Genomic DNA, 15,611 nt, shown 5'->3' with positions numbered 1-15,611 from the left:
ATTTTCTATCCGATGTAAATGGAAAGATAAATCTAAGTCTTATAGTTTGACTTTTGTGTATTTGTCTTGATCTTTAATGCTGCATGATACAACTTATTGTCAAAAAAATTGAAGTGAGAAAAGCAAATAAAAATGGGATTCCATGTTTAATTTTCACAGGCTATCGGGGTAACATAGGGTGCACGATCTGAAAAAAAAATATGTTGCAGCCATCCTATAGTGTACAGTGAAAACCCATTATTATTCTGTGTTCTCTCTTAATCAGCAGTTCATGGAAAATTTGCTTTATATACCCGTATTTGTTAGAAAAAAACATGAAATCTCGGTATCATGTCACAGATAACCCATATACCCGGCTCGCCCACAATATTCAATGCATCTCTCCTTCCCCCCTTTTTCACAAGTAAACGTACGGTATGAATGTGTTAAGTATGGAAGCCGGTGTATAATTACTGTCAACAATTGGTTCTTGACAATGTGTTTTTTGTTCAAGGGGCCGCGGAAACGGAGGGAGAGTTGGGTGTGTTGGCTCCAGCCCCTCCCCCCCCCCCATTTTTTTTCTCCAAAACCTTGGACTAAAACGTAAAAATCACCATCTGATTGTGATTTTTGTTTCATGGTCAGCCCCCGGCCGCGGCCCCCTCCCATTTTCAATACTGTTCCGCGTGGATCCTGTGTTCCCCATATCTCCTCACGTGATATAGTCTCCGTATAACTTACAAAGATATAGCGTGAATATCAATGAATATTTCTTGACAGAATATCTATTTGCAACACACTATTAGTATCATCATGTAAAATCATATTCAAAATACATAATACTGGTGTACATTTTCATTGTGCATTTAAACAATGTACAATTGTAACTTAGTTCAAAAGGAAATGAATATAAACAAAATTTGAGGTCAAAGTTTCAATTTAAAAAAAACTATGGTCTCATTTTTTATTTATTCAAGATGTGGCATACAAAATTATACAGCTTATGATATTATTTAGTGTAAGCAAAACAAATAAGAACTTTATAGACCCACTTACCACTTTATGCCTCCTCGTTGTTGATGGTTGTGAAAATTAAGATTTCTATGTCAGTATGTGACACCACCAATTTGTAGATTTTGTGGATTCAGTGCATCTTTTATTACGTTTCACTAGACTTCTACTTTGCCTGTCTATTCATGCATACGAAAGGTTTGAATAGAAAAGGGAATACAATCCCTTTCACACATCGTTACGTCTGATCCAAAGAAGATTTTAGTACAATCTAGAACAAATAATGGAATGTCACTTCTCAATTCACGATATAAGATCCAGTAAACAACGCGTGACGGTCATTTTTATCTGGTGTCCGACCTACTATCCTATTTACACTATAAAAGATCGGTTTATGGAGATACTGGCGTGGGTGTGTGATACTTAAATGCCTTGAATAGAAAACATTGTGTGCCAACTTCTCTCTCAGACAAGTGAAAACCCATATCGTCCATTTTGCATTACATAATTTACAGCAGAATCGATTTTGTGACGACATTGAAGACTTGAAGTACCAAACATTTTATCTTTTCTGCTTACATTTTGAGAATAAAATTTCAATACTTATATTTTGATAATATACTTGTAACTGTAATGATTTAATGATTTTATAATCAATGACCATACTATGATGATTCAATTTGGTTGAAGAATCTTTATGAATTATTGTGTGAATTAACGTAATGATAATAAGCGATATAGTAAGTGATTTGATAATTAATAATGTACAATATATTTGTTAATTGAAATTTAAGTGGTACATGGTATATTTTATGCTAATGTAAAGCGCATTGAAATGTTAATATGCGCTATACTTTTATAAATCTATTACCATTAATACCAATAATTGATGCAACACAGCAAAAACTGTGGTGTTAACCGGTGTACATAGAGGACCACACCAGTTACTTTACACCGGTATTAAATTGGTGTTATTATTTACACCTAAAGGTGTTATTAAAATACCTTTGGTCGTTACATTTACACTCTTTGGTGTTATGTTCAATCTTTAGGGTGTAATTTTAACACCTCATGGTGTGGTCCTCTATTAATTATTGGTGTAATTTTCAACACCACAGTTTTTACAGTGAAGGCCAAGATTGGTGCCTTATCGTCAAACTACAATAGAGATGTTCTTTGATGACGCTTTTATTTTTTCCTCATTTGAGCTGTTTAATATCCCATAGAAAATTGACTTTGCCCTAATAATATTGAACTTCTTGGCCTAAAATTTTATTAAAATTCATTTTCACACTTTACTTTTTTTAAACAATTTATCCGTAGGATTTGACCATTTACCAATTACTAGTTGTGGACGCGTCATGGTCTATAGTTGTTCTGGCTCTCGCCTTTCAAACGGGGTCGTGAGTTCGAATCCTCGCCATGGCGTGTTTTCCTTCAGCAAGAAATTTGTCCATGCTGTGCTGCACTCGACCTAGGTGAGGTAGGATTAATTCCTTTAATGCACGAGCGCTGAAAGACAGCTCGAGCTAATGCCGGGGTAATAATAATAACAATGCGCCTCGAAATAGAATGTTTCTAGATAGATGGCGCTATACAAATGCCTATTATTATTATTATTATTATTATTATTATTATTATTATTATTATTATTATTATTATTATTATTATTATTATTATTATTATTATTATTATTATTATTATTATTATTATTATTATTATTATTATTATTATTATTATTATTATTATTATTGTTATTATTATTATTATTATCATTATTATTACTTTCTTTTGTCTTGTTTTTGATAATTTATTTAAGGAATCTTCTATATCGTATTTAAAGAGGGCAGTTGGCTGCAAAGTGCAAACACCCATTTACACCAAGTAAGATTACGTTTATACCTGAACTAACTGAGTGTTTCGTGGTGAAGTGTAATGTACATTACGAGAAAGGTTTTTGAAGAGGAATAGGAAATAATTACAGTTCTTGTTTGTAGTATGTTAACAAGGTGTGCAATTTTCTCCCCTTGATTTTTTTTCTTTTGAAGAATAAGTGATCGTTGCAAAATTCCCTAAAAAACAGTCACTTTTAAGCGTTTGAAGAGAACATGACATAGGGCTACGTTTACGTTATCACGGAAAAAATGGAAAGGGCACTGTAAGACGAAAGACCAAGACATAGTGCCTTTAGCCATAAAATAATTGAATTCACCCAATCATGTCTCCTCTGTGCTGTATACGTATTCCTATTGAGAAAAAAATGAATGACAAAGAGAAGGAAATATTTCTCAATATGAAATACATATCAACTAAAAGATAATCGATTAACTTGACGAGTGAAAAAGTACAGATTTAAAAAAGTGTTACCTTACAACCTATATGAAAAATAGAACATTTTTTTGGAATGGGATATTTATACTATTGACTGGCCTTGAGGGGAACATCAATTATATTGCCAGCAAAAGAATCATATTGGCCCAAGTCTTTAGACAGTCTCCCCCCCCCCCCAGTTGAACATCAATTCGGCACCCCCTGGGTAGAACATCAATTCGGCGACCCCCCCCCCCCCATATCGAACTTCAGTTCGGTCCCTCTACTTAGAACATCTGGTCGCCCCCTCCCTCTATGCTAAACATCAATCGGGGCCCAAATGTCGAATATCGATTTGGCGCCCCCCCCCCCTCGGTTCGAGCATTAATTTGGCTAACCCCTCCCCCCCCCCCCCGGCCCCCGATCGAACATCAATTTTGCGACCCCTAGTTCGAACATCGATTCGATGCCCCCCACTTCGAATATCAATTTGGTGCCCCCCCCCACTAGTTCAAACATCAAATCGGCGCCTCGGTCAACATCATTTGTTTTTATTCTTTATTTATCCCGCTTCCTCTCTATATATTTTTTCTTCTTTTCGTTTTACTCTCCTTCCTCTTTTTTTATCTTCCTTTCCTCATTATTCTCTTTTTCTCTTCCTTCCCCTCTCTTTTCTCTTCTCTTTCTTTCCCCCTTCCTCTCCCTTATTTCTTCTTATCCCCTTTTCCTATTTTTTTCTCCCCCCCCCCCCTCTCTCCTTTCCCTCTCTTTTTTTGTCTTCTTTTCCCTTTCCCCTTTTCCATGTTTTCCTCTCTTTCGCCTGTTCTTTTTTCCTTTCCCCTTTTCCTCTCTTTTTTCTCTCCCTTCCCCCCTCTTCCTTCCGGGGGGGGGGGGGGGCAAGGCCCCCTCGGCTCCCCCATGGTTCTGCGCCTGCATATCCCCCCAAACGCACCCCCTCTCTCTCTCACACACACTTATTCCTCGTCCTCCTCTCCTCCTTACTTTATTCTTATCATAAAAAAGATTCATTAAGGGCCAATAAATAGTACTGATATTTCTGTTCCATGGTATTTTTATTTATTTTTTTTCATTTTCTATTATTCATTGTCTTTAAGAGAAAAATAAGTACCACGTATGATCTCAACAGTTAAAGCAATCAAGAACAAAGCGCGAGCTAAAAAATATAAATGATAATCTCTCTGCTTTTTCTTTTGTATTAATTAATCGCGTGAAATTTGTGTTGAATAATTAAAATAGCATGTGGAACAACTCTGGCAGTCTTTTCTGCATTACGCGTTTTGAAATAACAGCAGTGCCGACTTTGAAAACAGCTATTGAACAATTTTTCACAAAATATATCATTCATTATGATAATAAGATACTATGTCCCCTGACCCAAATTGACCTTTGACCATGATCATGTGATCTATAAAGATGCGTGAAACGATCATTCATGCTTGATTACCCTTGTGTCTATGTTTCATGAGCTAGATCCACAAACTTTCAAAGTTACGATGGTAATTCAAATACCCCCAACATGACGAAAGTTCATTGACCCTAATTAATCTTTGACCTTGATCATGTGACCTGAAACTTGGGCAGGATGTTTAGCAATACATCATCACTCTTATGTGCAAGTTTCATGAACTAGGTCCATGTACTTCTAAGCTGATGTAATTTCAAAAAGTTAACGCTAGGTTAACGTTTAATGTTGACGCCGCCGGAAAAGCGGCGCCTAATTATCGTCTTCCTCTGGTATGCAGGCGAGACAAAAACATGACTACACATCGAAATGCGCAAGATGTTTTCTATTTCGAATTAAGGGAATTTTCTATGAGATTAGTTTGGCATGTTTGAGAAAACAAAATAGTATAGATGTCATATAATGAAAAAAATAATTGGCGTCATGACACCATCTGTTCATTCATTGCATATTCGTGATGACATGCATATAAAAGGTTACAAAACTTAACAGATTCATTTTCTGTGTCTTTATCATCCAATTTCCATATGAATTTAATTAAGGGCAATTCCATGGAAAATGTTCACTTTAGAGAAAAAATGAAGTTTCAGATTTCACTTAAGCAGTCAAATTTTCTTAAAAAGTAATCTATAAAGTCTCAATTTCCAATAGAAAAATCACAATATTGATAAAATGTTGTAGTTTTTTCCATCATCAAAAAAATAGAATAGTAAATTGCAAAATGTGAAAAATGTGGCTATTTTGAAACAATTCGTCTTTTCTGTCTCTACTAAAAGCAAACAAGGCCCCAGAGGTCTCTTTTTACTTTTGAATAGTTGATTAATGTTTAAATCAACAGAAAATAATCGTTAAATGTCATGCCATTCATCAATTTTAGAGAAATCTGCCTTCAGATTTGTGTGATTTCTTTACCATTATCAGTGTCATGTCCGTTACGTTTTTCACTTAAAGTTTTCACAGCTTACAGGAAATTTGTCTAAAGGTACTGCAGATTCAGATTCTATGTTAGAATTAAACCCCCTACCATGTGTACCAATCATTTTCCCTTACAACTTCTCATTTTCATAAAAATGGCGTAACGGACATGACAATTCGCGTAACGGACATGACGCCTTATATATGGCAAAAGGCAGCATTCACAAAAACAAAATATTAGGCTCAGTGTCACAGACTGAGGTCAGTCTCAATTATTTTAGGATAGCTGAATGTAATATTTCCTAGAATCTGCATGTCATTCAAGCTATTTTTAGAAGTTGGTGAATGATGAAAGCTCAGCTCTTGTTCTGGTAGATTTTTCTGAGAATTAATGGTATGCCACATAATATTACATGTAGGATAAGATGAAGCTAGATCTGGGCCTCTGGCAACATACTCAGATCACAATCTGCATCATTTGTGTTTGAACAAACATTTGATTAATATCTTGGGTTTTTGCACTGACAGTTTGGAGCATGATAAAACTCCAACTTGTGAATTCATGATCATTACTTCAAAGTATCTGACTTTCACCAACCTCTACATGTACTTCTTCAGTGATGGCACGGGCTCACATTTAAAAGCAAGTTTGTATTCGGATATCTGTGTTACATGATGTAGCTCTATATGAATCTACAGTGGCACTTCTTTGCAGTATCACAAAGCAAAGGGGCCGTGGAAAGAATGTGGCGCGATCAATTATTATGTCATCATAGTATTTTGGTCAGCCATAATCACGATTTGAATGATGTATCTTCAATTGTACACAAGCAGCGCGGACAATACAACGAAATTAAATACAGCCACATTTGTCAGCAAGCAAGATCGTAAGATTTAGAGCATCCAAGATTTGATGAAAGGATGATTATACTCAGGATGATAGTTATTTTGAATGAAAAAAAATCTCAGAAGCTATTTACAAACATTCCGATTGCCTTTCAACTCATCCATAATGAAAGACCGGTTTCCAGGTACTGCTATTGAATTTTTATTAAAATACTTTTTAATACCATTTTTTGTAATCTTAAAGCTGACATTAATACTAGTACATGTTCTTTATCATACAATACATTCCATAATATGTTCATCTTGGATTTATACAGGTCTGGTACATTTTGTTTTCTTCTCACAAAAAATGAGATTTGGTCTTCTCAGTGTGCCTTAGTGGTATGATAAACATTGTATTCAATATAAAATTATCACTTAGGCTATAGCTATTAAATTAATGATACCTGCCAATAATATCTACATATTTTTCTTTAGAGTGTTAGCAAAGGTACTTTGCTGTTACATAATTACATTCATTATTCATATTTCTTTCATTTTCAAACTAAGAAGTGCTGATGAAGTTCACTTCATAAGGGTGTCATGTCCGTTACGCTAGTATATTATCAAATATTGAGGCATGAATAAAAAATAATCTTTTCTATCAACTTTTTCTCCTTTAATTAGGTGCGATGGATGGAAGTAACTGGAAAATACTCATTAACTGTTGTTAACCGGTGTAAAATAATTTTTTCTAAATATTTTTTGGTTTTATAAATATTGTACAAAAAGACCCCCTCTCAAATTGCAAAATAATAGGAGATATTACAGATTACCAGTTATGATATGTGTCTCTAACCTCTAGCCTTAACATGTAAACAATTAGACTTGTACCATATCTTGTAATAAAATAATTATATTCACTTACAAAAAGTGGACGAAACTGTCATGTCCGTTACGCTTCGTGTGTCATGTCCGTTACGCTACATTTTGAGCTAGGAATACAGAATGCACTGCAAAAATGTTGTTAAACACCATTTTATGGATAGAGCATGATCTTAAGGTTAAATTAACACCAATGTCAGGTGCATGCAATCTAAGAATTCACAGGAATTTTGATAAGCAATTGGAGGTAAAAATGCTTCGTCCATTTCGTGTCATGTCCGTTACGCTCACAAAGAGTGCAATTTCTCCGCAACGGTTCAACGAAACGATTTGAAATTTTATGTGTATGTAACTGATACTTAAATGTGTCTGATAAGCTTAGTAACAATTATCAAAAGACTGCTAATTCTACTGTATAAACCTTTGAATTACAAAAATTTGTCTGAATGTCATGTCCGTTACGCTGGAATTGACCTTAATCAATATCAGAGAAATCCAGAAAAACATGTAATAGAAGATAACATAATTTATTCTCAAACTGTTTCTGCTATCATTCTAAAGTTGTTCTTTCTTTATTCTAAACAATAAAGGCCACAATTATCAATCCGATTCCGTCAATAAGAATGAGCTTATCAAAAATTTATGTTGAGAATGAGCTTATCAAAAATTTATGTTGAGCACGATTACAATAAATAATGGTGACTGCCAATAACCTCCCGCCCACCCCCCCCCCCCCAAAAAAAAGAAAAAATGATGATGAGAGATCAGATTCAGAAAGTTATTCATATCAGTAGCTTATTACAGTCAATTTAAAACAAAGAATGTCATTACTTATTCAGTCTTTCTTGCTTTTGACAACTTTTGATCGACAGCAACATCTCCTGCAAAGTTTGCATGTCCTATAGATTAAATAAAATATGACCAAAATTATGCCAGTAACGAAAAGTGCAACATCTATAAGGTACAATTGAATGAAGGAGAGTTCATGAGAAGGTGATTGCATGTATTTTCCGCCATGTTTGAGGACATGTTCAATCCAGAACGCAGCTCGATCTGCTGGTCTCAACGGTCGATCCCTAAAAATGGCAGATAGGCGTTTGGCGGTGATGCTGTAAGATGAATTCTGGATAACTTCGGAAAGTTTTTGCTGAATGAGATCAGTACTGAGGAGTTTTTTGTCGAGTTTAACCCCAAGTCCTCGCGATACAATCCTCGAAGCTACATCAGGTTGATCAGTTTGAAAAGGTATTACAACTAAAGGAACGCCGTGATACAGTGCTTCCTGGAAACCATTATTACCACCTTGAAACATGAAGACCCTGGTCTTAGAATGACCCAAGAGATCGTTCTGTGGTATCCATGGTAACGCTTTAACATTGGAGGGAATTTTAAATCGCTGGGAGTCTTTCAATTGCATTATGACCTTCTGGGGGAGTCGACTGAATGCGTCAAAAAACATTTCCATCAAGTCAGATCGTGTTGAAGCAAAAGTAGACACGGAAGTTCCTAGGGAGAACAGGATGACGCCATCCTCCCCAGAACTGTTCATAAAGTCTTCTAGATCTTTACTTAAATGGTTCGCTGGTCCCGACGTAAGCCCGCCAACGGCAATTACATTCGGCATCAGCGGGAAAGGAAACTCCACCGCAAAGTCTATGTTCATGAGGTAAAGATCGATGGTCTGGTAGTAAAAAGAACTTGACATTCCTAAATCAGAATCCAAATCGAATTCCTTTTGCAAGTCGCTAAAACAATCAAAGACGCGATTCTTCCCCAAATGGTGAATGATTGCCCAGTTGATGACGTTTCCGAATCTTTGTGTAAACGACATTGATGACGAGTACCCTGTGGCGAATGTGGGTTGATATGAAGGATTGAACGGGGAACCAGCTATCTCATGCAGATATTGAAGTGGTGACATAGGTGATGTCACCGCCACTCGGATACTTGATGCGTTCATATGCCGCAGTAAATACGATTTCATGTAGATTCCACACGGCCAAGTTAAATCAAACACAATCATATCGATATCTTTCAATCGATCCATCAATGGAGTATCGGAAAGGACCGCTCTGCATGCTTCTTTAGTCATAAACAAGCTAGCTGGTAGCAGTTCCATGTTTTGGATCACACTTGTAGTTTTACCGAACGCAACTCGCGCAGAATTTTCAGTCGTTCTCCGGATAAGACCCGGATGATCAGATATAGTAAATGTCTCAAAATGGTAGCCCGAATACGCTGGGTTTTTCGCCCTGTGAGAGAACTCTTCACTGATAAGCAGTGTGATATTATGACCTTTTTGCGTTAAACTCTTGGCAATAGGAATCTGAGATAGGAAATGGCTCCCTTCACCGAACAGTCCTGAAAATAGAATGTTCGCAGCGTTAACTTCCATGGCGCCAATGAGAAGGTATAACAACCCGACACCGAGTATTGCACTTCCCGCCATGATGGGATTATAAATTCACACACAGCTAAGGCTCACAGCAACTATACACTGATTATATACATGTATATGCATTAAGCAGAACCACGGACGATATGACGTCACCCTATTCTTATGGAAGAATGACGAGTGTTTTTGTTCAAGTCTCGCTCAGCCCCGGCACTCAGCAAAAATATCCTTACTATATACAATGTCACTGTCAATATAGTGGTTGGAAATGGACCTCGTCTTGCGATTGATCCAATCAACCACAACTATGGAAAGCCAGTAATGTCTACATCTATTATGCATAATTTTGTTCAATATTTATTTTCTAGCTGTGATTTATAATTTATACATTCATTGTTTTCTTAAAAATTCAGTGTGCTTCTCTTTGATTTTAAAAGACATTGTTCAAATTTCTTGTAGAAAACACTATAACATTGATGGATTTCCATAGAATTGAGATTGATCGGATAATTGTAACTCGTTGTAAGACCGGCGCCCAGGTTGATGAATACACACAGTCATGAAAGTGATTGATCTCTAGACTTTGACCTTTTTCAGTCTGCCTGAACTTTTTATCTCACTCGTCAGACACTCATGTTCGTGCCTTTCGGACCTAATGCACTCTGCAATTATGAAAGCTGGTATAAACATTCAGGTCGATTCAACTATATCGCCATTACATGGCGACAATTATGAGTCAAAGTCCAAAGAGAATAATAATCAAAATGATATCAGCAATGATTATAATTAAAAATATATATATAATAACTACATGCACGGAATCGATCGTGCTAGGCGGGAATGTATATAGTACTACGTTGACGATTATATGGTCCAGAATAAATCCATATAATTATAATTCTATCATTAATAATAAAAACAAAAATAAAAAGAAATCAGAGCTGAAATTATTCAAAAATATACGTTGGTGATGAAGATGATGATGATGATGATAATGATGAAAACGATGATGATGATGATGATGATGATGATGATGGTGGTGGTGCCGTGGTGGTGCTGTGGTCGCGCGGTGGCATAATGAGTGGTGGTGGTGGTGATAATGAAATTAATGATTAAAAAAAAAAATTATTTAGAATTAATTAAAATGAATAAATTTTTGTCAAATGAAGAAAAATTCTAGTCATTTTCTGTATCAATATTTCGCTCTGAAAAAGTAGCTCTTTATAAATACGAGTATATAGATACGTGGATTATACAGAATACTAAGTGCTAAATGTCCTCTTTGACCTAGGGAAAAAATGATACAGAAAATAATGATAAAACATGTTTGTAAATACATTTAAATTACACATCAGTGTGTAAGCCTATATATCAGGGGACCCCCCCTCCTACACAACTATCCGTTATATATACTTTTCATTTCATTTACCATTTTCTACCTTTTCCTTTTACTCTCTTTTTACCCTCTTTTTTCACTTCTTGAAAAATCATATGGTGGTCACCCCTTGTTCCTCCCCAACCCCATCCTCTGTGACGTCACCCCCTGCTTACACCTAGTAAATATTTTTCTGTATTTTTTTCCTTGTATCTATTGATAAACCCTCGAAAAAGTTCGGAAATCATGACTTTGATCGATAATCCCTCCTCGGTTTTAGTGAATATTAATGTGTGATTGATACAAATGGATAGATCATTTAATTCTCTTGAAATACCTACATGATATGATTATGGTTTACATGGAGGTAGAGTGCCTTGAAATGTGGCAAGGTCAACATTCCAAAGTTGCAAAATTAAACAGTATTGAAAGTCACTGTTCTTTTTTTCCGTGGTGATGCAGGGCCGTCACCAGCTTTTTTCTAGGGGGGGGGTGCTTTTTATGAAAAAAAACACAAAAAACAACGTATTAACTCAATTTCATGCAGTTATATAGCCCGCCGGCCAGATCTTTTTCAAAAGAGCCCTCAAGTATCCCTACCCCCCCCCCCTCAGGTTTTTTTTTTCTGAAGGGGGGTGCGTTCGCACCCTCCGCACCCCCCCCCCCCCCCCTGGCGACGGCCCTGTGATGAGTGTGTTTCTAAGCGATTTCTTTTGTTTTCATGCACTTTAACATGATTGAAGTCGTGGTTTGAAATACCCATGCATGTTTGTTTGGTTATGTGTTCGCTTGTATAGAGGAGTGTTTGATTACATGTTAATGTTGATGTTAAGGTGCATGAAAACAGGAAAAAACAGAGCTGCAATGAGAAACTCGCTCATCACCAAGGAAAAAGAACAGTGCCTTTCAATATTGTGTCATTTTGCAGCTTTTGAATTTTGACCTTGCCCAACATTTCAAGGCACTGCACCTCCATGTGAACCATAATCATATCACGTAGGGTACCATTACACTTTATAAATAATTGAATGATCTTTGGAATGATATCAATTATACATTGTGTAAAATTTGGAGTTGGGAGAAATTAATGGCCAAACTCAGATTTCCTAACTTTTGAGTTTTTAGTGTTGGTGTTACAAATATTATCCTACAATTTCTGTGTATACCTACCCCTCCCGCATGTTTCCTCTAACAAATACACAAACTCCATTGGTATACCCCACCCCAGTTTCTATCTTTTCTCTATACATCCCCTACTGTCTCTTTCTATTGCACTCCCCCTCGACCCCCCCCCCCCCTCTCTCCCTCTCTCTTTCACTCCCCTCTTCTGTCCCTCCCTCAACGAACAATGTGATGAGCAGCAGAATTATTTGCCATTATAATGACTACAAGAGGACAGTCGATCATGTGATCAGAATTTTGCATCCTGGTTAACAAAAAAGGTAATGGTAATATTTGCATAACTTGTCTTGAGCTAATGGAATTCAAATGGATTGTAGCATTGTGCCTGTAAACAACAATAGTTCAAGTATCGACAAAGTAAATAAACTTCAATGACTGAAACAGACAAATTATTGGAATAATGACAATATAAACAATTTCAATATTTATTTCCATATTATGGGAGGACATAAAATCACGATTAAATTTTTAGATATAAAAGTCATCATGACTAACTTGTGGCAATGTTAAGTATATCTGACCAAAAATATACCTCATTAGTAATAACTCTAGCATTATAATAAAAATATACAATCCCGTCAGAGCATCTGTGCCTTATATACTGCATTAATAGCATAGCAGAGTAAAATACATATTAGTAAATTCCATGTTTTAATCAGCATCGGTTGTATAAACTATGCAGGGCCTCGGAGCCAGTTTGAAAGTGGTGGGAGGGGGCTTACCATGCAAAAAATCACAATCAGATGGCAGTTTTTAGGTTTTTTTACAGTTTTTGAGAAAAAAAGTGGGGCTGAAGCCCCCCCCCCCCCCCCCGTTTCCGCGGCCACTGCAAACATGCATGAAACAAAAGCTCCCCTATATACAATAATTAACAAAAGGCATACCAGAAGCTAACATATTGCACAAATTTCATAATCAAGACAATTTATAGGTTAAAATGAGTTAATATAATTACAGCATTCAAATATATTGTTTTGGAAAATGGAAACTCAAGAAAACAATGAGAGAAAAACAAAGAAACACCCTGACGCCAGTAATAATTTAGCAGAGAATATCAGAATCATTCCGGATAAGTCTCCTAGCCACAAAATCAATATTAATGAGGACAAATAGTAACACTAACAAGTGATGTACTACAGAGGTGATAACCTTCACCTACATCAAAGTTCAAACTGAAAATTTCATTTCTACATTTCCATATTAAAGTCAACAAAATAACAACATATACAGAAATAAAAACAAATACACTGCTTATGACTAAGAAGATTGGGGACTTGTACATTTATATCCATGCAAAATTATTTATGTTTAATTGGGGGAAAAAACCTATCACACACATTTTTGTATGTGGTGGGATCAAAAGAAGTAAATTATAAACTTAAAATATTGCCCCAATATGAAAAATATGATCAAATTTGTGAGCAAAGAAAGATGAAATACTGTACAAATGAATTTCGGATGTTCCACAGTTAAAATTAAATCCATGTCATTTTCACAAAATTTTGCACAGAGTTACTTAAGCGCCTAAATATTCCAAATATACATAAATTAATCTGGGTTCATTTGCTTTATTTTTTGCTATCAAACTTTTTAAAATTCACCTATTTAAAGGTCTGAGAAAATATGCAATGCAAATAATTTTGCGATTTAAATCCCCATGAGATCACATCGCGTTGAAATCTCTATTACTCAGTCAAAATCCATCTAAATTTCCCCAAATTTTACATTTTACATGTAGTTCTGGATTATATGCTTAATATAAAGAATCCACTCAATTGATATTCATGTGCTCTTTCAAGAGTAGCATTACATTCAATTTTTAGAACAAGGTGTGAAAGAAGACAAAAACATATATAAATAATGCGTCCCATCTAGGACGGGCGTATAAAAATGTGAAATTTATTTAACAAATTTAATAAGTTCAATAAATGCTGCATTTTATTTTAAAATCCATTTCATTTTCACCAAATTTTGCATGGTTGTAGAGGAAGGTATACTAAAGAGGTGTGAACATTAAAAATTGGGGGATTCATGTCCTTGTTTTCAAAATATCAGCACTTTTGTTGGAGCAAAGTTGCTTTTGAAAATACAAAAAGGGTGTCAAGTTGCTTCTCTCTTCATAAAGAAAAATTCTACACCAATATCCCATTTAATCAAACTCGAGGTCACATTCGGCATACTTCACAGCACTGCAGAGTAAAGTCTTGTGAAGAGTAAGATGTGTTCAAAAAGTTGGTTTATTGATTATTTTCAGCTAATAGCTTCAATGTAATTCAAATTACACATCAAGATTTACTGTTGGAGTGCAGATGCTTGGAAAAATTACTCGCCTGTTCATTTATGGTGACGTCAACACGCTTGGCGTAAAATATACACAGATAGGGATGCGCACAAACATAACTGGCAAATTTTCCTCAAGATAAAATCATTATCATTTGCCCATATCAATAACACAAATATTCAGAATAGAAGCCCCCCAAAAGAGGCAAATATCTGTGAAGAAATTTTAATCTTACCTCAAAATACATTCTTGAAAATGTGTTTTAACCGTTTGCATTAATATATCCATTGTTGCACATGCCTATATCATGCTTACCTACTAGTAACATAAAACAAATAATGCATGATTGTTAGTCTCTGGAAACCAACTAAAAGAAATTACAATAAATATCTTTCTACACCCCTAAGTGTATCAACAATCAAACCTTGTCGGGGTAAATTGAACAGAACATTAACTTTCTTCAATAAATTTGTATCAAAACTTAATCTTAAAAGCGTGCTTGAAACAAGAAAATGCTATGCAAATTTTCTGATATTATCACAATTTTCTTTGGTTTCCTAAGTTAAAAAAAACAACTGATAGAGCTTATTTTGCTGGTATGATTTGATAAATGATCTCATACAAAATTTTGTCAATGGTTTAAAAAGCATGCTTCCATACAATAACCAGCATTTAATACGCTCTCCATAGTTCACTATTAAGATAGTGATTACAAACAATAAGCATCATAGTATATATATTAATTACAATAAAATGCATTATAAAAGATATAAAGGAAAGAGAAATGACTAATCAGAAAAGAGGGTAAATAGAAGTATTAAGTAAAAGCGATACATGAAAACCCTTGAAAATATATATAATCGGATTTCTTTAAGAGTGGATGCCATGAGTATCTCTTTGGGTGAAAACCCACACTGGAGAGGACTGTATTATAACTATTATCACTATCAATACTTACAGTATTTAAATT

The 15,611-nt window shown here is 35.3% G+C and overlaps 1 protein-coding gene across 1 annotated transcript; it reads right to left on the bottom strand.

Moving 5' to 3' along the window:
• Positions 1-8,139: 8,139 nt before the first annotated feature.
• LOC121416272 (UDP-glucuronosyltransferase 1-6-like) lies at positions 8,140-9,998 on the bottom strand. The gene has a single exon (XM_041609803.1). The coding sequence runs from the start codon at positions 9,855-9,857 to the stop codon at positions 8,244-8,246; it is 1,614 nt and encodes a 537-aa protein (XP_041465737.1). The 5' UTR covers positions 9,858-9,998; the 3' UTR covers positions 8,140-8,243.
• Between the last annotated feature and the right edge of the window lie 5,613 nt (positions 9,999-15,611).

Source organism: Lytechinus variegatus, chromosome 5 (assembly GCF_018143015.1).
Source record: "Lytechinus variegatus isolate NC3 chromosome 5, Lvar_3.0, whole genome shotgun sequence".
Classification (NCBI taxonomy): Eukaryota; Metazoa; Echinodermata; class Echinoidea; order Temnopleuroida; family Toxopneustidae; genus Lytechinus; species Lytechinus variegatus.
This window is presented reverse-complemented; position numbering and strand designations above follow the sequence as displayed.